The sequence below is a fragment of the Carassius gibelio genome, chromosome A8, assembly GCF_023724105.1.
Source record: "Carassius gibelio isolate Cgi1373 ecotype wild population from Czech Republic chromosome A8, carGib1.2-hapl.c, whole genome shotgun sequence".
Lineage (NCBI taxonomy): Eukaryota > Metazoa > Chordata > Actinopteri > Cypriniformes > Cyprinidae > Carassius > Carassius gibelio.
Genome location: NC_068378.1, coordinates 3,014,328 through 3,041,420, shown reverse-complemented (window position 1 = coordinate 3,041,420; position 27,093 = coordinate 3,014,328). Strand labels below are relative to the sequence as shown.

The 27,093-nt window shown below is 39.2% G+C and overlaps 1 protein-coding gene across 11 annotated transcripts in view; it reads right to left on the bottom strand.

The window, feature by feature from the left end:
- Positions 1-6,241: 6,241 nt before the first annotated feature.
- The window catches only part of LOC128019171 (membrane-associated guanylate kinase, WW and PDZ domain-containing protein 1), a 137,681-nt gene continuing 116,829 nt past the window's right edge, over positions 6,242-27,093 (bottom strand). For 4 of the 11 annotated variants that reach the window (XM_052605228.1, XM_052605232.1, XM_052605230.1 and 1 more), the window contains exons 17-23: positions 25,716-26,009; positions 25,236-25,439; positions 16,121-16,208; positions 15,884-15,935; positions 13,871-14,014; positions 13,174-13,312; positions 6,242-8,928 (exon numbers count right to left, since the gene is read on the bottom strand). In XM_052605228.1, coding sequence (XP_052461188.1) covers positions 7,898-8,928; positions 13,174-13,312; positions 13,871-14,014; positions 15,884-15,935; positions 16,121-16,208; positions 25,236-25,439; positions 25,716-26,009 — 1,952 coding nt within the window. In that variant the 3' untranslated portion in view covers positions 6,242-7,897. Of the gene's footprint in view, positions 8,929-12,747; positions 12,837-13,173; positions 13,313-13,870; positions 14,015-15,883; positions 15,936-16,120; positions 16,209-25,235; positions 25,440-25,715; positions 26,010-27,093 lie in introns of all 11 variants that reach the window. The other 7 variants (XM_052605236.1, XM_052605237.1, XM_052605231.1 and 4 more) reach the window with 4 other exon arrangements.

Below are 27,093 nucleotides of genomic sequence, written 5' to 3'. Positions count from 1 at the left end.
TACCCTTGGGAGATATCATCAGGAAACATGGTGTTAGCTTTCACTGTTATGCTGATGATACTCAGCTCTATATTTCTTCGCGGCCTGGTGAAACACACCAATTTGAAAAACTAGTGGAATCCATAGTCGATATAAAAAACTGGATGACGAGTAATTTCTTAATGCTTAATTCAGAAAATTTAAGTTAATTATAGGACCTAAAACTCAGCTGTAATAACCTAGAACACTGTCTGAGACGATGGTTGCTCTGTCAATTCTTCGTAATCAGTTAGGAACCTAGGTGTGCTATTTGATCGCAATCTTTCCTTAGAAAGCCACGTTTCTAGCATTTGTATCTAGCATTATATCTCAAAAATATATATAAACAGTGGTGGACAGTAACGGAGTAGCTTTACTTCGTTACTGTACTTAAGTACATTTTTCAAGTATCTGTACTTTACTGGAGTAGTTTTATTTTGAGCAACTTTTACTTTTACTTCACTACATTCCAAAGCATAAAATCGTACTTTTTACTTCACTACATTTCATAAAACATATCGTTACTCCCTATATCACGTGCTCCGACACTCAGAAGCGGTGTCTGATTCATCATGAACGAACTGAGTCTTTTCAAAAGAAACTTTTAAATCGGATCGCCAATCTCACCAAACGATTCGTTTACGAATTAGAATGATCCGATTGCAGCTGTTCTGGAGTCGACCACTCACTGATTCAAATGTACTGTTTAGTGCGAGTCTCCAGAAGTAAGAACCGGGAGATCTTGTGAGCGCGTGCGTCTGATGTTGCTAAAAGTAAGTTATGTCGAAATTTTGGATTAATTATTGTAACTGAAAATCATATTTAGGTCAAAACTGTCAGTTGTTTGGGAACTAAATCCGTTGTAAAGAGAGATCTATTTAAGCCCACTCAAATGCTCGAGTGCAGACGATGCAGACACATCAATTTTAGGTAAAAAAAAACAACAACAACAACAAAAACCTTAAAACAACACAGATTAAATACAATAACTCATGCATGTTCAAATTCACCGCTGCCGTAATGTTATCAGTTTTATTAAAATGTCCTATGTGACGTCTGTTTTTATATTGTTTATCGACAGTAACGTTATACATATGTATATTGTTTTGATTAACTAGACGAGTAGACAGACATGAATGTTCATCGTACTGAAAATAAGTAAATATTGTTAGCTGATGCTAACTGTCTAGCTAACAAGCTTGTTGGTGCTAAGTTGATGTAATTTTTATAAATGTCCAAATATTTTTATTCAGCCACATGCATGGAAAGAGATGCACCCCGTTTGGCTAGGGGTGTTTTTAAACCACAGACAAGGTTTGAGAAAGAAAAAATCATTATGAATTTTTTTTTATTATTTTTTTCCTTAAAATGTTCTTCCTAACTTCAGGCCTTATTATCATGTCATATATACAGTACAGACCAAAGGTTTGGACACACCTTCTCATTCAAAGAGTTTTCTTTATTTTCATGACTATGAAAATTGTAGATTCACACTGAAGGCATCAAAACTATGAATTAACACATGTGGAATTATATATGGAATTATATACATAACAATAAAGTGTGAAACAACTGAAAATATGTCATATTCTAGGTTATTCAAAGTAGCCACCTTTTAATTTGATTACTGCTTTGCACACTCTTGGCCTTCTCTTGATGAGCTTCAAGAGGTAGTCACCTGAAATGGTCTTCCAACAGTCTTGAAGGAGTTCCCCGAGAGATGCTTAGCACTTGTTGGCCCTTTTGCCTTCTGTCTGCGGTCCAGCTCACCCCTAAACCATCATGATTGGGTTCAGGTCCGGTGACTGTGGAGGCCAGGTCATCATCACTCTCCTTCTTGCTCAAATAGCCCTTGATGCCTTCAGTGTGACTCTACAATCTTCATAGTCATGAAAATAAAGAAAACTCTTTGTATGAGTTTTCCAAACTTATGGTCTGTACTGTAACTTTGATGTTCTGTAAAACAACTAACTTTAAAATACTTTGTTGTTACTGGTGAAGATCAGATGGTCATCTCTGTTTTCTCTCAGGTTCATCACAGTGTAAGCTTCACAGTGAACATTACTCTCATCAGCGTAGTCCATATCAACAACAAAAATATATTTTGACTCCATATAGTGGTTATTTTGGAAAAAATCCCAGGTATTTTGAGCAGTAGGATTATAAAAAAATGTGCTAATATAAAATTAAATTAAGTAGCCTATGTAAAATTGCAAACATCTATCTTGCAGTACTTTTTTACTTAAGTACATAAAAAATTGAGTACTTTTGTACTTTCACTTGAGTAAAATTGAAAAAGGAGTACTTTTACTTTTACTGGAGTAATATTTTACCATATGTATCTGTACTTTTACTCAAGTACTTGATTTGTGTACTTAGTCCACCACTGTATATAAATTACGGCCTATGCTCTCAATGTCAAATGCAGAAATGTTAATCCATGCATTTATGACCTCAAGGTTAGACTATTGTAATGCTTTATTGGGTGGTTGTTCTGCACGCTTGGTAAACAAACTACAGCTAGTCCAAAATGCAGCAGCAAGAGTTCTTACTAGAACCAGGAAGTATGACCATATTAGCCCGGTCCTGTCAACACTGCACTGGCTCCCTATCAAACATCGTGTAGATTTTAAAATATTGCTTATTACTTATAAAGCCCTGAATGGTTTAGCACCTCAGTATTTGAATGAGCTCCTGTTACATTATACTCCTCTACGTCCGCTACGTTCTCAAAACTCAGGCAATTTGATAATACCTAGAATATCAAAATCAACTGCCTGTTTCTCTCTTGTTCCGAGGTCACCGTAGCCACCAGATGCAGTCTGTGTCCAGATCAGAGGGTCACTGCAGTCGCCCGGATCCAGTATGTATCCAGACCAGATGGTGGATCAGCACCTAGAAAGGACCTCTACATCCCTGAAAGACAGCGGAGACCAGGACAACTAGAACCCCAGATACAGATCCCCTGTAAAGACCTTGTCTCAGAGGAGCACCAGGACAAGACCACAGGAAACAGATGATTCTTCTGCACAATCTGACTTTGCTGCAGTCTGGAATTGAACTACTGGTTCGTCAAGTAGGCTCTAGCCCCCTGCCGAACGGCACCAACTCCTCCCATCCCTTACGAACGGCAGCCGCCCCTCCACATCGCGGTCAGCTGGCAGCAAGTTCGGCCATCCCGGCAACCCCCTCCAGCCCATCGCCTCGAGTGTCCACGGCACCAGACTGCTACGGCCTGCTCGATGGCACCGCGGATTCACCCCAGCGTCAAGGGATCTTCAGCAGTGCTTCCCTCCTTCCTCCCGGGTTTCGGCACCAGTGTAACGGTAAAAACTCCATAATCACAGAAAGAAGGAGGTGGGAACCGACGGACATTCAAATCAAAACTTTAATTATAAAATTTACATTTATGAATTTAGCAGACAGTTTTATCCAAAGCGACTTACACTGCATTCAAGCTAACAATTTTCTCCTAACATGTACACAAACATGTACACATGTTCCTAAAATAAACACAAACAGTGTGACAGCCCCCCGCACCATTCGTCACACTGACTTTGCTGCAGTCTGGAATTTAACTGCTGATTTCGTCTGGACAGAGGAGATCTGACTACCCAAGACCCCCGACTGAGCCTGGTTTTTCCCAAGATTTTTTCTCCATTTTGTCACCAATGGAGTTTTAGTTCCTTGCCACTGTCGACTCTGGCTTGCTTAGCTGGGTACACTTAATTTACAGTGATATTACTGACTTGATTGCAAATGATTGCACAGATACTGTTTAAACTGAACTGAGCTTAATGATGACATCACTGAATTCAATGATAAACTGCCTTTAACTGTCATTTTACATTATTGACACACTGTTTTCCCAATTAATGTTGTTCAGATGCTTTGACACAATCATTATATACAGTATTGTTCAAAATAATAGCAGTACAATGTGACTAACCAGAATTATCAAGGTTTTTCGTATATTTTTTTATTGCTACGTGGCAAACAAGTTACCAGTAGGTTCAGTAGATTCTCAGAAAACAAACGAGACCCAGCATTCATGATATGCACGCTCTTAAGGCTGTGCAATTGGGCAATTTGTTGAATTAGTTGAAAGGGGTGTGTTCAAAAAAATAGCAGTGTGGCATTCAATCACTGAGGTCATCAATTTTGTGAAGAAACAGGTGTGAATCAGGTGGCCCCTATTTAAGGATGAAGCCAACACTTGTTGAACATGCATTTGAAAGCTGAGGAAAATGGGTCGTTCAAGACATTGTTCAGAAGAACAGCGTACTTTGATTAAAAAGTTGATTAGAGAGGGGAAAACCTATAAAGAGGTGCAAAAAATGATAGGCTGTTCAGCTAAAATGATCTCCAATGCCTTAAAATGGAGAGCAAAACCAGAGAGACGTGGAAGAAAACGGAAGACAACCATCAAAATGGATAGAAGAATAACCAGAATGGCAAAGGCTCAGCCAATGATCACCTCCAGGATGATCAAAGACAGTCTGGAGTTACCTGTAAGTACTGTGACAGTTAGAAGACGTCTGTGTGAAGCTAATCTATTTTCAAGAATCCCCCGCAAAGTCCCTCTGTTAAAAAAAAGGCATGTGCAGAAGAGGTTACAATTTGCCAAAGAACACATCAACTGGCCTAAAGAGAAATGGAGGAACATTTTGTGGACTGATGAGAGTAAAATTGTTCTTTTTGGGTCCAAGGGCCACAGGCAGTTTGTGAGACGACCCCCAAACTCTGAATTCAAGCCACAGTACACAGTGAAGACAGTGAAGCATGGAGGTGCAAGCATCATGATATGGGCATGTTTCTCCTACTATGGTGTTGGGCCTATTTATCGCATACCAGGGATCATGGATCAGTTTGCATATGTTAAAATACTTGAAGAGGTCATGTTGCCCTATGCTGAAGAGGACATGCCCTTGAAATGGTTGTTTCAACAAGACAATGACCCAAAACACACTAGTAAACGGGCAAAGTCTTGGTTCCAAACCAACAAAGTTAATGTTATGGAGTGGCCAGCCCAATCTCCAGACCTTAATCCAATTGAGAACTTGTGGGGTGATATCAAAAATGCTGTTTCTGAAGCAAAACCAAGACATGTGAATGAATTGTGGAATGTTGTTAAAGAATCATGGAGTGGAATAACAGCTGAGAGGTGCCACAAGTTGGTTGACTCCATGCCACACAGATGTCAAGCAGTTTTAAAAAACTGTGGTCGTACAACTAAATATTAGTTTAGTGATTCACAGGATTGCTAAAAAAAAAATGTTTGTACAAAATAGTTTTGAGTTTGTACAGTCAAAGGTAGACACTGCTATTTTTTTGAACACACCCCTTTCAACTAATTGCCCAATTGCACAGCCTTAAGAGCGTGCATATCATGAATGCTGGGTCTTGTTTGTTTTCTGAGAATCTACTGAACCTACTGGTAACTTGTTTGCCACGTAGCAATAAAAAATATACTAAAAACCTTGATTATTCTGGTTAGTCACATTGTACTGCTATTATTTTGAACAAAACTGTATATATAAAGTTGACTTGACTGCTTCAAATATTATAGGCTGAGATCTGTCCACCATTGATGACATTTATGACTCACATTTGCAGAAAAAGGCTTAACAGTTTTTAGAGATTCCACACATCTGGACAGACATTTTTTATCCCTCTACCCTCAGGCAGATAGTCTGCACACAAGTTTTCCCATGTTTTCAACTCTTCTGGCACTTCATATCCATTCTTTGTAATGGTTGGAATGATTTATACATGTATGAATGTGTTTGTTATTACCTTAGTGTCTTAGTTGTGTTTGAGCTCACTGAGAAATTTCAGACAACTATGTTGTTGTTTGGGAATTAATAAATGTACAGTGTAATTCCATACCAACACAATGAACACAGATTTGTAAATTTATATGGAAAACTTTATTTGATAATAAAAATAGCATTCACAGACTTGATAGCTACAAATACATTGTGATACATACAAAAAAAAAAAAAACAAGCTTTACTGTGTGAGTCCACGTCTACTTGAAGTTAGGCTAATGTTATGCATAATTTCATGAGTCAAATGAAGCTATGGGTAATGCAGAATACACACACACACACACACACACACACACACACACACACACACACACATATATATATATATATATATATATATATATGCATAGTTTCATTAAAAAAAAAGAAAAAGAAAAAAACATTAGACCATACACATGTACTGCTTTTATTGACAAAGAAAAAAGCATTTAAAATCCTTATAACTTTTCAGAGACCACAGACAGTATACAAGATCTCTAGAAAAAAAAGCAGGCTATCCATCACAGATATTCAACCCACTTCCTTGAAAAAACCTCAGTTTCTCATCCTTCCTGGAGAGAGGGAAAAAATAAAACTTTGCATGTGCCTGATTCTGACCCAGGCAGCAGCACAGTGCAGGGCCAACACTATGCTGCTGTCTGGGGAGTACAAACATTACCCATATTCCTCATGAGCAGAGTAGAAACATATTCACATTTTCTTCTAGTTGGACAGCATTTTTTTTTTTTGTACAGAGAAAAGGCAAAAGTACCTTAACTACACAGGTTTGAAGTAAATACAGTAATAAAATTTGTACAAAAGACAGCAGCTGATACGTTCATTTTGATACAGTACTATTCAGATGACACTGAAGGAATTCCCTGTTCTCGTTCCTCGTTGCAAGATTATGGTCCTGTCGAAATTCACGAAACAGCTGTGTTCCCATACAAATTCTTATTGCATCTACAGATCACTGAAATTCAGTGGCTCTCGAGAGCAGGATGGAAAACGAGTGGTGGCTCAGTTTGGCAGATTGTGCCAGGTGCAGTTTTTATGTAGTCTTTTGGATCGGAACTGGCAACCTGAATCTTCTGTGCTGTAACTACATTCAGCTCATTCATGTGTGCTGTGTCCATGTGTCACATTTATTTTTTTAACACATTTTGTAACACAAGCTTGTTAAGTGATTCCGTTTGTTCAGAGCATTTCAATTGCCTTTGGTACTTTACTTTATAGAGGTAAATGTGGCTGCAGAACGATTCAATGTAACGATTCAAAGTAATTCAGACTTTTGCTTTAAAATTACTGCTAAATAGAAGGGCCACTAAGAAATGCAAGGACTAACATTTTTTTTTTTTTTTTTTTTCATATATCCAGTGTTAGTTTTTCTTAGTTGAATGTATCAGCTGTATTCCTGTAGCTCATCCAGTCAGTGGTTTGATTCCCAAGGAACACACTGACATACTTATATGGTAATTCATAAAAAAAAACTTGCTTTAAGCTTATGTTGGGTCAAGTTCTCGCAACTGTGCATATGTGCCTGTAGTCTAATTCATAGTGATAACTGAAAAAAAATGTGCCACTATATAATTTTTCCACTTTAATTTTTTTCCTCTTTTTTTTTTTTTTTTTTTTTTAACTAATAGGGGCTCATGCCTCAGTCCAGTGCAGCATTGGAACAAAAAAAAAAGTCAGATATTATACAACAGACCAAGACTGAATTATGCTTTTTTTCATCTGGACATCCCATCAAGTTACATTTCAATTTTTTTAAATAAATATACAGCTTAAATATATATTAATCAATTAAACAGTAGCATCATAGTCTGACTTCAGGTTTTGCCACACATCTATTAAAATGAACAAACAAAGAAACAAACGTTAAATGCTTGTGCTCTGGTTCAGTAAATCTCAATTTGGAGAAAAGAGGACACGCAAAATAAAGACACATTTGAAAAAAAATGTGTCTTTTAACAAAACAAGGATTGGAACATATAAAAACAAACAGACTGATGAAAACTAGAAAAAGAAGCATTGTTCCACTGTGGTGAAACTCAGTCCCGTGGAGCTCAGATGCTGAGGTCTGCGTGGTTCTCCTTGTAAAGCCGTCTCTTGCTCGGAGAGCTCTGGACGAGGCCGAGGCCCACATTGCTCCCGTTGGCACTGCTGGCTTTCAGTGCATTGTAATAATCCCTAAGCTGTGGAGCAGCACTCTCTTCCAAGTAACTTCCATCACTGCTGCTGTCTGATGTCCTGCGGGAGCATCTTTCAGAGGCTCTGAAGTATCCCTGTCTCTCAGCTTGACTGGATGGAGAGCTGTTGAGCAGAACATTCCTGTTCTTTAGGCCACGTTCAGATGTGCGAGCAAGAGCATGGGTCGTGGGTTTGTGGGATCGCTCAGGGGTGAATGTGAAGTAGCCCTCTTTGCTGTAGTTCTGATGGGGAGTTTGGGGCTCTTTTTGGGGCCAGAAATGCTTTTCTGGAGTGGAGATCTGGCACAGCAGGTCCTGGGTAGAAGCTTGATAGCACTGTTCAGGGGACTGATCTTTATACGAGTGTGTTGTTCGCCGGTCCACAGACTTGGCCCTACGGCGGTCTGGAGAGGTGTTGCGCTTCCGGGTGGAGGAGCGATCCAAGGACCCGCTACGCTCCTGAGACCCCACGCAACTCTGCTTCTCTATGGATGATTTGTGGTCTTGCCTCAGTAGATCCTGGTTGGAGGTTTTCCTCCCAAATCCGCCATCTTTCCTCAGTGTTTTGAAGAGCTTGGCAATGCCGCTCTCTGACTCAGACTTCTTGACCTTGCGGTGAGAGTTGTTTTCACTTCTGTCAGGGGACGGCGAGGGGCTGTGATGGTTGTTACAGGAAGGCTGGTGTGGAGCGCTGGAATACAGTCCTGTTCTGTTGTCCCTCTCTTGTTCCCTGGCCAGATGATGCTGCCAGTCTTTCAGTTGCTGCTGCTTGGGCTGGGATGGTGTGTAATGCTCTGATGTATAGCTGGACTTGTACGGATGATGAAAGGGGCCGCTGACCAGCAAGGTCCTCACTTCCGAATAATTTTGTGGCCTGGGTGAGGGAGGGTAGCTGTCATTTGGGCTGTCTGGAAATAAATGAAGAAAGGCATTATGTTAGGTCGCTAAAAACACTTGGCTATCAACAGTTTAAATGTCACACAGAACTTTAACAAACAGACAAAAATTTCATACATAACCATCTGTACAAGCAGTCAAGGATTTGAACACACATTTATTTGTGTAGGTTTTTCATTTTATAAAAGAGTGGGTGTGGAAATTATGTAATGACCAAGAAAATGCAAAACAAATATAAACTCCCTTATATTTATTTCGGTTTCTGCAAAATACTGTACCCAGCTTTTCCCCAAGATTAAATCTCTGAAAAACTATTATATGGTTCATCTGACCAGGCAGCTGTGGATGCAACCACAAGACTTGAAAAGACGCACAAAGTCACTTTTATGGACTTTTAAATTAAATGTTCCTCCTGGTGCAATGAACTCCCCAACACAATCCAAGCAGCTGAGTCCTTAGCCATCTTCAAGAATCGGCTTAAAACACATCTCTTCCATCTTTATTTGACCCTCTAACTTTAACACTCACTATTCTAATTCTATTCTTAAAATCTAACTACCTTTCTTATCTTTTCACACACACACACACACACACACACACACATACACACACATACATACAGTATTGTTCAAAATAATAGCAGTACAATGTGACTAACCAGAATAATCAAGGTTTTTAGTATATTTTTTATTGCTACGTGGCAAACAAGTTACCAGTAGGTTCAGTAGATTCTCAGAAAACAAACAAGACCCAGCATTCATGATATGCACGCTCTTAAGGCTGTGCAATTGGGCAATTAGTTGAAAGGGGTGTGTTCAAAAAAATAGCAGTGTCTACCTTTGACTGTACAAACTCAAAACTATTTTGTACAAACATTTTTTTTTTCTGGGATTTAGCAATCCTGTGAATCACTAAACTAATATTTAGTTGTATGACCACAGTTTTTTAAAACTGCTTGACATCTGTGTGGCATGGAGTCAACCAACTTGTGGCACCTCTCAGCTGTTATTCCACTCCATGATTCTTTAACAACATTCCACAATTCATTCACATTTCTTGGTTTTGCTTCAGAAACAGCATTTTTGATATCACCCCACAAGTTCTCAATTGGATTAAGGTCTGGAGATTGGGCTGGCCACTCCATAACATTAATTTTGTTGGTTTGGAACCAAGACTTTGCCCGTTTACTAGTGTGTTTTGGGTCATTGTCTTGTTGAAACAACCATTTCAAGGGCATGTCCTCTTCAGCATAGGGCAACATGACCTCTTCAAGTATTTTAACATATGCAAACTGATCCATGATCCCTGGTATGCGATAAATAGGCCCAACACCATAGTAGGAGAAACATGCCCATATCATGATGCTTGCACCTCCATGCTTCACTGTCTTCACTGTGTACTGTGGCTTGAATTCAGAGTTTGGGGGTCGTCTCACAAACTGCCTGTGGCCCTTGGACCCAAAAAGAACAATTTTACTCTCATCAGTTCACAAAATGTTCCTCCATTTCTCTTTAGGCCAGTTGATGTGTTCTTTGGCAAATTGTAACCTCTTCTGCACATGCCTTTTTTTTAACAGAGGGACTTTGCGGGGGATTCTTGAAAATAGATTAGCTTCACACAGACGTCTTCTAACTGTCACAGTACTTACAGGTAACTCCAGACTGTCTTTGATCATCCTGGAGGTGATCATTGGCTGAGCCTTTGCCATTCTGGTTATTCTTCTATCCATTTTGATGGTTGTCTTCCGTTTTCTTCCACGTCTCTCTGGTTTTGCTCTCCATTTTAAGGCATTGGAGATCATTTTAGCTGAACAGCCTATCATTTTTTGCACCTCTTTATAGGTTTTCCCCTCTCTAATCAACTTTTTAATCAAAGTACGCTGTTCTTCTGAACAATGTCTTGAACGACCCATTTTCCTCAGCTTTCAAATGCATGTTCAACAAGTGTTGGCTTCATCCTTAAATAGGGGCCACCTGATTTACACCTGTTTCTTCACAAAATTGATGACCTCAGTGATTGAATGCCACACTGCTATTTTTTTGAACACACCCCTTTCAACTAATTCAACTAATTGCCCAATTGCACAGCCTTAAGAGCGTGCATATCATGAATGCTGGGTCTCATTTGTTTTCTGAGAATCTACTGAACCTACTGGTAACTTGTTTGCCACGTAGCAATAAAAAAACATACGAAAAACCTTGATTATTCTGGTTAGTCACATTGTACTGCTATTATTTTGAACAATACTGTACATACATACATACATATATATATATATATATATATATATATATATATGCTCCAATACTTAAGCTCCCACCAAATAGTGGGATGAATTCTAAAAGTGCTGTCCATTGTATTTGTTAAAACAAGTATGTGTTGAAAGATCTAATAATAAAATGTGGCATTCTGTAGTTTTGTCGCATATTCATCTTTTAATCATATTTGCAAATGTCTTGACTCCACAGCAGAGAAAGCAATTTTGTCTTAACTATTTCTATACTTATGGAGCCATTTAGTTTAGCAAGATATTCAAAATATATCCTTTTTAACACAGCTTTTCCTGAAGAGTTTTATTTTCCTGAACATCCAACATTTTTTTTTTTTTTACGTGCTTCAAGAAGTATGCAGACGGATTTGAGTCTTATCATAGTAGAATCAATGCATGGCAATAACAAGCAGCAGGCAGAATAGCTTGAACCTCACTCAATTTCCAACCTTCCTACTCTTTCAGAAAGAAAGACTATACGGACTTCCTGAACTCTGACTGTGTGATGACATTCTGAGCTTCAAACATCACTGTTGAAGACAAAGCTGTACTGTGTCAAGACTGAGAGACTTGAACTGGTTGTGTCCTATGAACATGTGTAGTACTAGGGTCCAGAGGACAGGTTCAAGAAGCACTGCTTTGGAGCATACGATCCCATTATGTTAAGATAAAGATTTTGCAAAGGACAAATGAACAATGATGTTAAACTTCAGGGTAACAAAAAGATGGGTTGGTAAAGAATGTCTTCCCAATGAACTATGCCAAATTACAGGGTGAAGCAGGTGCCAAATGTGCATTTCTGAAACCACTGACATTGGCAAATCCTTACAGATGTGTCTTTAAAGACAGCTGGTTGCTCCTGGAAACACAACTGCAGTAATTGTTCTCATCCACATTATGGTTCATGCTATTTACCTACATAAACAGAACTTTTTTTCTCAAATTAAAGGTTAGATTTTGAAGGACGTGAAGGATGAACACCAAAAACACTTTTTCATGGCCTGATTGATTATATTCATCAAGGGTGTAAATATATGTGGAGGGCACGGTTTGTGATTACTGTAACACTTTGTTGGACCACCTGATGTTATTCTATATGGATTAATAAATGTTAATTAATCTGAAGATGAGCATATAATTTTATAAAACAAGTTATATCTTTTGATCACAAGTCCAGAATACAAAATTGCACTCATTTCATTACTTGCTTATGGATGAATATAACATTTCGCTTAATTGATAAAGTTTACTGTAGTATTTTATTTTTTATTTGTGACCCAGTCAAGTTGTTTTTTGTAACATTCACCCATCTGTGTTACCAGTGATATGAGAGCACTGCATGTCAACATCATCCACACACTCTACATCACACAGGCATCCATCGGGAACATGAACCCACTGCACGTGCGATCAGAGGGCAGCAGCAGATGAACACACACAGGTTAGATGAAAGCGTGGCATGAGAGCAGGCGAGAGCCACAACACGCGTGCGCCAAGCGGAGCTTATAATGTGTGACTGGGTGACAGGAAGGGGTTGAGACACAGAATGTCCTCTACAAACCGTGGCTTGGTTTTGACCCATTAGGTAGAAGCAAGGCTCGCCCAACTTATCATTCCTCAGACAGGCAGCAAGATGGGGGCCCATCATAGCTGAGGAGCCCACCACAAAATGAGAGATCAGGGAGAGAAAGAAACAGAGATAGATAAAGAGAAAGGAAACATGCAGCACTCAGACAAATGACAATTTTTTTTTTTTTTTTTTTTTTTTTGCTGACTGAAGACTATTTAGAAGAACTAGATGAAAATCTCACTCTCTAGATGAATACATCAGACTACCTAACAGAGGCTGATTGATCACAAATCAATTGCAGAGAACAAAAAGAAAAGATTATTTCAGGATCAATTCAAACATTTAGAACAAACACTTCAAACCAAAATTCAAAATGCATAAGACTTCAAGCAGGAGGTGAACCTTTTTGTTACCCACCATACTCTGGGACGGATCCGTCTCCTCTCTTCAGCAGCAGTTGAGCTCGTCTACCTCCGGTCTTGATCAACTCGATGGCACGAGAATGCTTCATATTTTTCGTACTTTCACCATTGATCTCCAGTATTTCATCACCAACCTGTGAACAAGCCACCATTAACTTATGGGTGGCTCAAGATGGCATCGTGTTGATCTAGAAGTAATTTTAATGGTTTAAGTAACTTTTATGTGACTGTTTTTGGCTTCAAGAACTGCAGTGTGTGTTAAGTTAGGTGAACTCTACCAGGAGCAGGCCTGGACTCCATTTGGACAGACGTTTAATAATTCTGTTCTACATATTTTATGCCATTTTGTATCAATGGCACGAAAGAGAAAAGCTTTTTTGTTTTATAAAAAAAAAAAAGAAAGTGTGCTTGTTCTTCAGATGCTATTTTTTGGTATCAGTGGGGAAAGGAAATTAGGATTTTGCATGTAAAGATTGTCATGACTGGCAATAATGACATTTTTTCAAACTGAATCTTTTTTAAAGTATGTTGCTCAGTATTTTGTAATGTGTATTCTTCAACATTGTTTACTTCCAACATCGATGGTTTATGTGAACAAAAAAGAATCTGTATTTTTAGCACACAAATATTTGATAACAATTTGCTTTAAATTCAACACATGCACCGTGAAAAAGATTTTAATCTTTTTTTACCTTCATCTTGCCATTCTTGGCAGCAGCTCCATCCTCAGCTAATCGCAGCACGTACAGATCCATGTTGTACTCCTTTCCTCCTCTCAGACTGAAGCCAAAACCTTTACTCTCTCTCTCTAGATCAACAGAGTAATAGTCTGCCTCCTAAACACACACAAACACAACAAAAACAATAATCATACATGACAACTATTTATTTGTTTTATATTACATTACATGCACTTAAGCCAACAGACTTATTTAAGATAACTACATGGATAAAGCTTAGGGGCAGGTTCAGGACCAGTTTTGTCATTACTACAGTAAGTACACATACAGGTATGCACATGCAAAACAGGACTTTTTGAAAGAGGTGTAAAATGTTTTTTTTTTTTTTTAAATGATTATTATTAATATGTATTTTATTTATTTATTTATGCAATGCTATGCCTCTACACATCTAATATACCAAATAAAACTTTGAGCTTGTGTAATCTGGGAACCATAAGAATGGTATTAATTCACATACAATAGGCTATACATTACATTTTAATTTGCTAATGAATAAAAAAAAAAATTATTATAGCCTGATATTAATGCCAAATATGCTTTCAATAATGTTAAATTGTTGACATTTCAATTTTGAAAGAAAGCTCATCTCTAGATCAATATTCTGTCTTGGAGACGTAACCAAGTTAGCAGATCTGGGCCAATGCTATGTTACCGTCTGGGAAATTAGGATATTTGTGTTTAATATTCAATCAGGATGGAATAAATAAAGGATTCTTCAATCCTTTATTAAGTCTTAATGTTTAGTGAACTTCACTAAACAAATGTGTGTGTGTGTGTGTGTGTGCCACGTAAACCAGCAAAAGATAAAGATGCAAACATGCAGGCCAAATAGAAAATGTATCCATATCTAAGTTGGTTATTAGCCTGTTCTCAAGAGAGAACTGGTTTTTGAGAGACTGACATGCAACGCGGCTGTTTGATTGGTGAGCGCGCTGTGCTTAATCCATTCATTCGTATCGTAGCCTAAGCTTTAAATCATTGCCTTTTAAATATATACAACAGAACATATATGATGCATTATTATAGGTGATATTATTTTTGCCAAGCTCTGATTTCTGAGAGATGCAGAGAGAGGCGACAACAATGCTGTGTTTGATTTGCACTCTTTTCACTCATAGTCAAGTTTACATTCATTCACTTCACACTCGTGACTTTAGAGGTCTCTGTATAATATCGCACTGATCCCCTGGCTCAGCTGTTATCTAGCGAAAACCAGACTGTGTCAGCTTCAGCCGAGTATGCAGGCAGAATTCACTCGACTACTTGACTAGTCTATGCAAGCCCTAATATTTCGACACATTTACGTTTTTAAAAGAAAAACATTGTTAAACTTAAATGATAACAATGAAAATTTATATTAAATTAATATTTTAAATAAAACAGATTAGTGCATGTTACCAGTTTTCCAGTGTAAGGTTAGCTACACAACGGTTATTTAAGTGGTTTTTGTCTGCAAAATAAATCAGCAAATCTGTGTTTGTTTTGTCATTATGAGGTACGGACTGAAGAGTGATGTGAAAATCTTCTTTAGCCATTTTAGCATTCCCACTGATGCATATGTGCTTTATGGATGTATAAAAAAAAATAAAAAAAATCAAATCATCAAGAAGTACACAAGTGAGTGCGGATCCATTCTTTTTTATTTGAAGTCATTAGCATTTTGATTTATCTACACAGCCTAGTAATTTCACTTTCATTTAGTATAAGACTGCAAACTGTATAAAAAAATATAATAATGGGTCTGAATATTTTTAGCATATGTTCAGCCTTGAGAAATGATAGTACAACAAGTAAGAAAGAAGAAAAAAAGTTACAAAGCAGATAGTAATCTGCTAGTAGGAGTAGTCCTGATCCCTTAAAACATTCATATCCCAATTTAAGGAAGACTTTTTCATTAAGATACTGTGTGCAACACTGCAATCAGACCTGTCCTGTTTTCTGTTATAATACAAAGCCTCTCACCTGACTGTAGGTTGCTGGTTGGGTCAGAGCTTTTTTGGGTTTGTTATTCCTGCTGGATGAACAGAAAGAAAAGTAATGTTACTAAAACTTTTATTAGTAGTAGTAGTAGTAGTAGTAGTAGTAGTAGTATCAGTACTTAATCAATGCATATAAACTTACAGTACATACATACAAATGTTATACAGATCCTGGTTAAGTGTGTGTGTGTGTGCGTGTGTGTGTGTGTGTGTGTTTCACCTGTGCTCAGTGTTGCTCTGAGGTGTGTGTGTAGTGGTTATGGTGGCGATCTTCTCTGCGTTGGTCAGTAGGGATGCATTTGATGTCTCTGTTTGGTCAGAGAGAAAGACAGTTACAATGTTTTAAAACACTGCTAAATCACACAGAAATGCAGCTACAACTGGCAATCATTGGGGTCCAAGAACATGTGGAGAATATGACCAAACAGACAAGATCCTATAGATTTATTTAAACTGTTGACCAATTTCAGCTCTTTCATTCAGCTGTGTGTCCAATGTGACAAAACCGGTAGGTTTTTTGATGTTTTGCCCATGCACCTTGACTATGTTTCATTGGTTGTGTTTAAAACAGTCTTTCCCAAACCTGACCCCAGAATCCCACCAACACTGTAAAACTATTGTATAATCTCTAGATTCAGGTACTCTCAATGATTCAGATTCTAGACCATTAGCCACCTGAAATATGAGTAAAAATGAACTAAAGAAAAATTAATTCATAGAAGTGCTACTTATAAAATTCTTATGAAAATGACAAATTCTTATAATATTTGGTAGAAAGAATAATCTCTCTCTCTCTCTCTCTCTATATATATATATATATATATATAGATAGAGAGAGAGAGAGAGAGAGAGAGAGAGAGAGAGGTGGTCATAGATTTTTTTTAAAAGTCTAGATTAATCTCACTGTAATCTTAAAATTAATCTAGATTAATCTAGATTAAAATGGCTCATATGAATTCTGCCAAAGGCATTCAGAATTTGTGTGCTAACCAAATAAAATAATGATTTAAAGTAAGTCTTTTAGAATGGGTTTCTCAAGCCAGGTGGTGCATTAGACCAGGGGCTCATCTCCTGTTTCTATAATGCGTCAAAAACTGCTTGAGAAAGCTGTAAACTAATTCCACATTGCACAAGGTGCAAACAACATGTTTCACACATAATCCGTCTGCACTGCGTATGCGTTTCTAATTTTTTTTTACGCACCCATGTTAACGGATTGCAGCATTACGTGGTTGTGGTCCGTCAGTGCATTCCAGAAGCGGTGCGTCTGCAGCAGTCCAGCGATGATTTACGCACCGAGTAGCGGACTGCAACTCGTCTGCTTCAGCACCACATACGTAATGCACACGGACTGCGTACGCACTGTAGACGGAGTATGAAACAGGCGTGCATCTTGTAGAGGTTTCCATTGGGAACCTACTTTAAAAAAAAAAAAAAATTCCCTGAAGCAAACCAGGCGGCTTCAGCTGCATCCATGTTGGCACACGTTTGATGTGGTAATTTCACAGTAGGCATTAGGGCTGTCACTTTTAGTTCGAAAATAGATTGCACAATCGATCGGACCAACCAAAAAAAGTTTAGAAAATGAAAATAGGGAATCGATTTTAACCAAATATGTACACTATTTTAAAATAATTAAACGATTAAACAATCTAGATGTAAAAAAACTCACAAACAAGCAGAAAAAGAAAATAAAGAATTCCAAAATTACAGTATGCGTTACGAAAGCTAGACAGAAAATACCAGCAATTTTACGCGCCTATGAGACCCAGTGACGTTGAAAACTACCTCTTATGCTACGTTCACACCAAACATGAATAGAGCGTCTGGCGCAAATGATTTCAATGTAAAGATGCGTTTACGTGCGTCTGGAGGTCTTGCGCTGCGGTAGACGCGAATTCGCCTCATTCGCACATCTAGTTACAGGAGTTTCTGAGTTATGAGACCATTGCAAGCTGACAGTAATATCCCCACCTTGCGCAGCTGTACCTGAGTGTCCCTGGGACATCAGTGCGGTCGGAGCGCATCTTCTCAACAGCTGGACATATAGTGAATAAAAAACGCTCGGCTCTGGACCCCGAAAATGTTGATCGACTTGTTTTCCTGTCCAATAAATTTGTAATGGCCCGAGCCTTTTTGCGCGTTTCATGCCTGCCTAGTGCCGCCTAGCCTAAGTGTCAGTTACATGCAATAAATAAATAAAAAACACATATGGCCTGTTCTCAAGTCCATATTAAAGTTGTATTTTTTTGAACAGTTGTTTGAAATGGATTGAATCATTATTTAAAATAATCTTGGAGATTATTGAAATGCCTAAATCATAAATGCAGCCGGGTTGAAGCCTGCAGTGATGTTTTTCTTTTGTCATGGCAGCCGTCCCCTCTGCATATATATTTTTTCGAGAATGTTGCACTCCTGTTGCTGTTTGTTATTCTGCACAAAACTTCATGCCAATAAATAAGAAATATTGCTGACTTGTGCGTTTCCACTGCTCTTTTTATGTTCGTCCGTTATTTGACATTCAAAAAGGAAAATCGATGGAAAATAGATTTTACAATCGATTCAATGAACTTGGGCCTTAAAAATCAAAAACGATTTTTCACAAAAGTGACAGCCCTAGTAGGCATACACAGGTTCGAAGACTTGTTCTCACCCCCTACAGTGCAATTTGGCTAGGTATACACCTGCGCTAAAATATCAATGTGAAAGTCATCATAGCTCGCCTAGTATTGACCCAGCTCTCAAGAGGGCCAGGATGGAGGTGCACGAGGCACAGCCTCTACACTCTCGCCCCCCTCTCCATTTATCAGTGGGCAGCAGGGCCCGGTTAGAGAATGCTCTGCCTTCTCATGCGCCCCCTGCCCAATCACAGAGCCAGGTAAAAGTCGCATCACTCATTTAAGACTTCATTCCGGTACACTGTGCCTTCCGGGTCTGGTCCCTGTGCTCCGCCTCGCTGCCCCACCGTCGGTATGTCTGTGGTTCCCCTAGTTCTGCTTGTTTGTTCCTAGCGCTCTCCAGACCATCTTGCAGGTTCACGAGAACCATCAGACTCGGCTATGCGATTCAGTTCGCCCGGCATCCTCCCAAGTTCAGGGGCATATGGTTCACCTCTGTGCTGGACAAAGATGGTCCCATCTTGTGAGTGGAAATCGCTGTCCTGCTGGCGAAGGATGCGATAGAGCCGGTCTCTCCAGCCGATATGAAGTCAGGGTTTTACATCTCGTACATTATTTTACCCAAGAAAGGCGGTGGGTTACGGCCAATCCTGGACCTGCACATCCTGAACCGGGCCCTTCACAAGCTCCTGTTCAGGATGTTAACACAGAGACATATCCTTCAATGCGTTCATCCACAAGATTGGATGCAGTGATCGACCTGAAGGACACACACTTTCATGTCTCAATTCTCCCCAGACACAGGTTTCTCTGCTTCACGTCCGAGAAGCAGGCATATCAGTACAAGGTCCTCCCCGGGCTGTCCCTGTTGCCGCGTGTCTTCACTAAGGTAGCGGAGGCAGCCCTCGTTAACTTGAGGGAAGCAGTCATTTGCATTCTCAACTACCTCAACGACTGTTTCATATTGGCCCAGTCACAAGATCAGTTGTGTGGAAACACAGGGACGTGGTACTTAACCACCTCAGCCGGTTGGGGCTTTGGGTAAACCGGGAAAAGAGCAAACTCTTCACTATGCAGAGGATCTCTTTTCTCTGTGTCGAGTTGGACTCGGTCGACATGACAGCACGTCTCTCAACAGAGCATGCTCAGTCAATGCTGAAGTGCCTGGAGTCATTTCAAGGCAGGAAGGCGGTTCCACTGAAACCGTTTCAGAGGCTCCTGGGGCATATGGCATCTGCTGCCACTGTCACGCCACTCGAGTTTGCTTCATATGAGAAGCATCTGAGGTAGTTTCGTGCTGTTCACATCCCAGGTGAGCTCAATCATGCAGCCCGACAAGCTCTCATGACAGCCCACCCTTCCGGGAGAAGGGCGATTCCACCAGAGACTGTCCAGCTGATCTGGAGACACTTTGGGACACTCAGGTAGACCTGTTCGCCTCCCTGGACATGTCCCAATGCCAGATTTTCTACTCCCTGTCCAAGGGGACCCTCGTCACGGTTACTTTTTTTAACTAAGTAATTTTTTTAATAATTCTCAAAGTTTTGAAATTGCTTGTTTTATTTTTGTTCTTCATGATTATTTTACTTTCTTTTATGTAAAGCACTTTGAATTACCATTGTGTACGAAATGTGCTGTATAAATAAACTTGTCTTGCCTTGCCTTTTGTTGACTATAATGAGAGAACTTGAGTTTTATTAATCAGTCCATTCATTAGAGTTTCATTTATTTTGCTAAATCGTGCAGGTTTAATTTTTTTCGTTTCTTCTTTTAATTAGGCCTAAATAATGGAAGTGAAATTATACAGTGCCTCATATTTTGCTAAAATAAAGAAAATAATTTATAAAACATGCAACAATTTCTCAATCGGTGTACAGAGAATGTCAGTATTCTCACATATTAAACCTATGTTTTCATATTTTAATTTTAAATTCCTTTAATAAAACAACATGCATTTTTGTCATGCACTACTTTGTTATCCATTAACTGTCCTTTATTTTGACCGATAACTTCTTGGAAAAAGATATATGTCTGTATACTGATTGTATACTGTTGAGAAATTGTTGCATATTTTATAAATTACTTTCTTTATTTTAGCAAAACATCAGGCACTTTATAATGTCGCTTCCATTATTTAGGCCTAATTAAAGAGTTGTGGATTCTGTGCTGATCCAAGTTGATTTTGGATCATTCAAGTGCCATTTAAGTATAAAATGAAGTTTGGCAGCAAGCTGATATAGCTTAATGTCCAGGGGCACAAGACCTTCACATCTACACAGAGGCTGTATCTCAGTCTAGGTCTTTCGCCAAATAAAGGAAATAATGGAGCCATGCAACTATTTAACTGCTTTGTTGGTAATGAGAACTGGTAGCATTTGAAATGGGTATAGAAGGCGGAGTAAAATATTCATTTTGACCAGGTGGAAACAACCTAATAGAGATAAAGGAAGATTACACCATCTATTACGTTTTCTCTTCTAATCTAAGTCCTTCAATCAATTGGTTGTCTCTAATGGCCGCAGCCAGTGGTTCAAAAGCACGTGCGAACAGCAGTGATGACATTGGGCATCCTTGCCTCGTACCACGTGTTACAGTAAACCTAGGGGATTTAAGACCATTAGTAATGACTCTCGCTGGGGGGAAAGAGTACAGAATCCTAACCCATTTAATAACTGCATCACCCAAGTTAAATTTAGAGAGTACAGTGAATAAATATGGCCATTCAACCCAATCGAATGCCTTCTCAGCATCTAATAAGATGTCTAATACAGAATTTGCATACTGATTTGAATATTGAATTATGTTAAAAAGCCCTCTAATATTATGAGCTGAGGATCTGCCTTTGACAAAGCCTGTCTGGTCAAGATTCAATATTTTGGGAAGAAGTGATTTAAGCCGTGTGGCTAAGATCGTCGCCACAATTTTTGTGTCCACATTAAGCAGAGAAATAGGGTGATAAGAACCGCACTCCTCAGGGCATTCGCCTTTTTTCTTTTTTTTCTTTTTTAGAAAAACACATATGTTGGCTCCTATCATGGAGTCAGTAAGCCTGTCAGAATGAAATTAATACTGTATCATTTCATGCATTAGGCTCCCTAGCTCCATTTTAAATTTCTGAAAAAATTAAGCTGTAAACCCATCGGGCCCTGGTGCTTTTCCTTTGGGAAGGCTATTAATACAATTCAAAATTTCACTAAGTTTAATTGGTTTGTTTAGCATCTGTCTTTGTTCCTCGGTTGATTCACGTAAATTTAGATTTGCAAGGAATTTATTCATATTATCACCAGAAAAATTGCCTGATTGGAATGAATAAAGCCTCTTATAAAATGCCCTAAAGATTTTGTTTATTACTTTGTTATCGTGATGGCACTTGCCTTCTTTATCTTTGATACTGGATTTGACCTGGGCTTGAGATCGGTTCTGCAATAAATTGGCTAGATATTTGTTGGGTTTATTGGCAAATTCATACATCCTCTGTCTAGCAAAGAACACAGATTTTTCAGCTTTATTTGTAATAATTGCTTCAAGAGAGGTTTTAATGGTTTCTATCTTGGCCAGGAGCACATCTGATGGGCAGGTATTATATTTTGTTTTTAAATCATGGAGCATCATTTCTAATTTTCTCTGATCTGCCAGCTGCATTTTTTCTGTTTGGATACATAGGAGATACACAATCCCATAATATATGCCTTACACATTGTGAAGTGTGTGAAGTGACATTCAGCCAAGTATGGTGACCCATACTCAGAATTTGTGCTCTGCATTTAACCCATCCGAAATGCACACACACAGAGCAGTGAACACACACACACACACACACTGTGAGCACACACCCGGAGCAGTGTTCATCATTTATGCTGCGGCACCCGGGGAGCAGTTGGGGGTTCGATGCCTTGCTCAAGGGCACCTAAGTCGTGGTATTGAAGGTGGAGAGAGAACTGTACATGAACTCCCCCCATCTACAATTCCTGCCGGCCCGAGACTAGAACCCACAACCCTTCGATTGGGAGTCCAACCCTCTAACCATTAGGCCACGACTTCCCCCATTAGCATTCTCCCAGTGCAAATTCGGAGAGACTTCTGGGGTTCTATTGTCCATAATAAATAGTTTAACTTGCTCTTTAAGGTAGGATTCAAAATTTGATTCAGGAACGAGCCATAGTTTGAATTTCCAGGAAGACGGGTAGTATATTTGGTTCAATAGGCCTAACCTAAGAAAAACGGGAGCATGATCCGAGATTACAATGTTGCCAATATTACAGTCTATTACATTTTGGAGTGAAGTTTTGGGAGAGAAAAAGTAGTCTATTCTGCTTGCAGTTTTATGGACACCAGAAAATAATGTGTATTCTCTATCTCTGGGATGCAGAGCTCGCCAAACATCTACCAGACCAATTTCTTTACACATCTCATTAAAAGCTTGTGCTCTGTTTGAAGGCTTATCATTAGATGGTAACATTTTGTCATTTTTTAGTAGTATTGTGCAATTAAAATCACCAGCAATTACACTATGTTCACATTGCCATTCAACAAACTTGGAAAAAACCTGTGTAATTAATTTGTTGGATTGATTAGGGGGCATATAGACTTTCATAAGGGTAATGGGTTGTCCAGCTAGTGTAGCTTTAAGCAGGATAAACCGTCCTGATTTATAGAAATATGTATTAATATCTGATAGTGGTATACATTTATTTACAAGAATGACAACTTCCCTACTTTTACCGGTGAATGACCAACATAGACTTGTCCTGCCCAGTCTCTCTTCAATTTGACATGCTCACTGTTTGTTAGATATATCTCCTGCAAAAATGCAGTGTGAATTTGATCTATTTTAAAATTATTTAGAATCTTTTTTTTTTCTGGATTTTTAACACCCTTTACATTCTAACTACATATGTTTAATATTGTTTTATTCGTTGCCATAGCCAAGGGTTAGTTAAATATTCCAGCTTCACCAATATGTGAGATACCCTGCCATGTTTTGAAGTGTGTGTAGTCTGCTCCATTCTGAGACACAGGAAAAGTATAGCCACAGAGTTGAATAGACGGTGGTAGCATGTATGATATTGAGAAGAAGAGAAAAAAATAGGTAGAGTTGTGTTGCCCTGCATGTTGAACATAAAACATAGAACTATTTATATTTACCAACTTTGACATTTTTGGAAGAAGACAAGGGAAGTCTGACACTGGTCAGTTTCACATTTGAGAACAACAGTGATCGGCACTCGGTCTCCTTGGAAACATTACATGACCGAAGCTTAGATCGAACAAACAAAGAATGCTGTACTCGAAGAGTCGCTGGATATATCATAGCGAAGCAAATTCCTCGTTCACGGAGTTGTTTCTTCACATTTCCAAAGGCTTGTCTTTTTCGCACTATGGCCACAGAAAAGTCTTCAAACATAGAGATGTTTTCTCATTTATAGATCAGCTGACTCGCAGATTCGCTGCTTGCAGAATTCACACCTTGTCTTGAAAATTATGCAGTTTTAGCATCAATGTCTTTCTCCTGATGTAGGAGGGCGCGAAGGGACATGATGCGCGCGCTCTATCTTTACCTGGTGGTCATTGAATTCAACCTTAAACCAGGTCCAGAGGAACGAGACCGGGTTTGTCCCTTCTTCCCCTTCGGGTAGGCCAATAATTCATAAACTGCATCGCCTGCTCCTATTTTCCTGGTCATCTATCTTTTCCAGGGCCGCGTCAAGCTTTTTGTTTCCTTTTCGTTCAAGTCCGGGCTATCTCTTGAGATCATGTCTTCCACCCCCGATATACGCATTTCAGCTTCAGTGACTCGGTTCTTCATCTGCTCGACATGTGTCACTACCGTATTCAATTTCTCTAGCACTGGATCAATCTTGTTATCCAAAGCTTATCGACGCCCGCCAGGACTTCTGCTGTTATTTTCTTCACAAGTGTGTCCACTTTCCCAGACTGCAGCCGTCAAATGTAACACATCAGCAAGGCAAAGCTGACGGCTATCTGCAAAAATGTGCTTTGATGCGCTTGTTTGATAACTTGTGGTCAAAGTGCCACTCAGCGGTCAAAAGCTGCAAATGCACTTTGCAGACGTGGCAGAATGCACGGTGGTAGAATTATCATATTGGTTGGCCTCCTACTGTACATCATTATGCCATTTCTGTCATTGAACATGTGCAGAAACTTCTAGTTTCAGTTTGTTTCCTCACAATCTGAATGAAATATCAGTATCATGTGACTTCTTTATTCAGGCTGTGCTACTAGATTACAAACAGACTTTCAGGCTCTATGTACACGCAGCTACTGTTTCTCAACAGATTTGTTGTAAATGCAGTCATTCATTTATTTTGGAACTAATTATTATGGACTTATCAGTTATGAGAAAGTACAAATCACAGGAGGTTAGCATGGAAGATAATGCTACTTCTGAAGCCTTTGCTACAGTTCCTCAAAAGAAACGGAAGTATTTTGTTGATTCCAGGTCCAGCAACCTTGCCATCATAACACTCAACTGCCATCACACCTATGTGCACCAAATTATTCCAGAGTGCTTGAGGAGAACATGAGGCCATCTGTAAAAACTGTTGGGCATGATAATGACAGAAACAAGAAAATCCACACAGGAATGGTGCAGAAAGAAAGAAATTAAAGGGCAAGTGGAGATATCAGTTCAATGCGAGAAACCTCTGCAGCATTAATGTGTCTAATGATGATTTTCGGCAGAAGACACAAACTCACCGTCTCCGGGTATGATGCACAGCGTGACAGTGTTGCCGGCCTCTTTGATGAGGTTGACGATGTCAGAGTGCGATTTGTTGGTGATGGAGCAGCTGTTGACCGCCAGGATACGATCACCCACCTTCAGCTTCCCGCAGCGGTCTGCTGGACTGCACTCGATGATTCTGCCTATTTTATGGGGCATGGCCGCACATGTGTTTCCTGCTGTGTTTGTGTGTGTATCACAATTCAGATGAAGAAAAGAGACAAAAAAAAGTAAATTAAGCTTTCTTCTATTGTCAAGGAAAGCCTGCCAGTCTTCAATGAGAATTTGAACACCGAAAATCAAATAATAGTCATAAATAGTTAAAAAGGTGCAGCTGGTGGGTTTACATGTGTCTTCTATTCTCAGTTCTCGCTCTCTCTCAGATGTGTGCTGACCAAGCACACGTACTGCATGTCTGTGTCTTAATCACACTCATTCACAAGAAAACATCATACCAAAGGTAGTGCCCGCATCAGGCCGTGACACGGATGACACGATCACAAAGCCGAAGCCCTCGTTCTCGGCACGCTGGATTTCCACGTCGTAGGGCTGCAGGGTGGCGGGCGTCATGTTGACAACAGTGCTCCCGCTGCCACCGCCTCCGCCGCTGCCGATGCCGCTGGTGCTGCCGGAGCCCGAGCTGACGGTGTTGAGTGAGTTCTGGCTGCCCTGCGGCGTGCGCTTCTCCTGCGTACTGCTGTGGTGAGATGATGCAGGAGACGGTGGCACTTCCACCTCCCCCTTGTAAACTAAACAAACACACATAAGCTTGACTTGTCAAGAGACGTCTGTACAAATAAATCTGCCTGACTTCTCATGTGAGTCTGTGAATCTATGAAATGCACTTTACATGTGCTCAGTATCTCACAAGGTCAACATCAAGAATTCAAATATACGATTTAAATTATAGGAAAACTGACAAACTGTGGTTTAAATCGCTTTCTGTCTTGCATATTATCTCTCAAAATTATGGATTTAAAAAAAAAATGTAAATAAGTTGATGCAACCTCTTATTTACAGGCAAACATTTGACTGTTTGGTGGTCTACTGAAATTATTAGTTGTGCATGATCTAATTTATGTTAATAACACAAATATTCACATTTGATTGCATACCTTTTGTGCCAAAATAGGGGCCCAAAAGTTTGTGACTTTGCCCTATTTTTTTCCTTCTTCTAAACACTTCCCAATCACTATTCTTGCAATCAGTTCCCAGAATTTCAGTAATAAAATTGTTCATACACACACATCACCATGAACATTTACAGTAGTGTACTGGGCAGTGGTCTAAGAAAACAAAAACAAAAACAAATGATCTCTCGGAAGTCTCTCTAAAGTGTCAATGAATTTACCACACAACCTTTTGGTAATTTACGTTCTCCCAAAATTCAACAAACTTTGAAATGTTAGTGTGTTAATAATGTGACTTTGTGATTACAAAATTTGTAAATACTACTTTCAATATGAACAGGCATCATACCATTTCAGATTTCAACATGTAGTTATGGTTTAGGATTGTTGCTTTGGGTCTTTGCTTATCCTTGAAGCCTTTTTTTTTTTTACTTATGTTTAACTAAATGGGCTCAAATAATAATAATAATAATAATAATAATAAAATGAACCATTTTCAAAAGAAAGTGTTGATGCATTTTAAAGGGTTAGTTCACCCAATAATCAAAATTATATAATTAATAACTCACCCTCATGTCGTTCCAAACCCGTAAGACCTCCGTTTATCTTCTGAACACAGTTTAAGATATTTTAGATTTAGTCCGAGAGCTCTCAGTCCCTCCATTGAAGCTGTGTGTACGGTCTACTGTCCATGTCCAGAAAG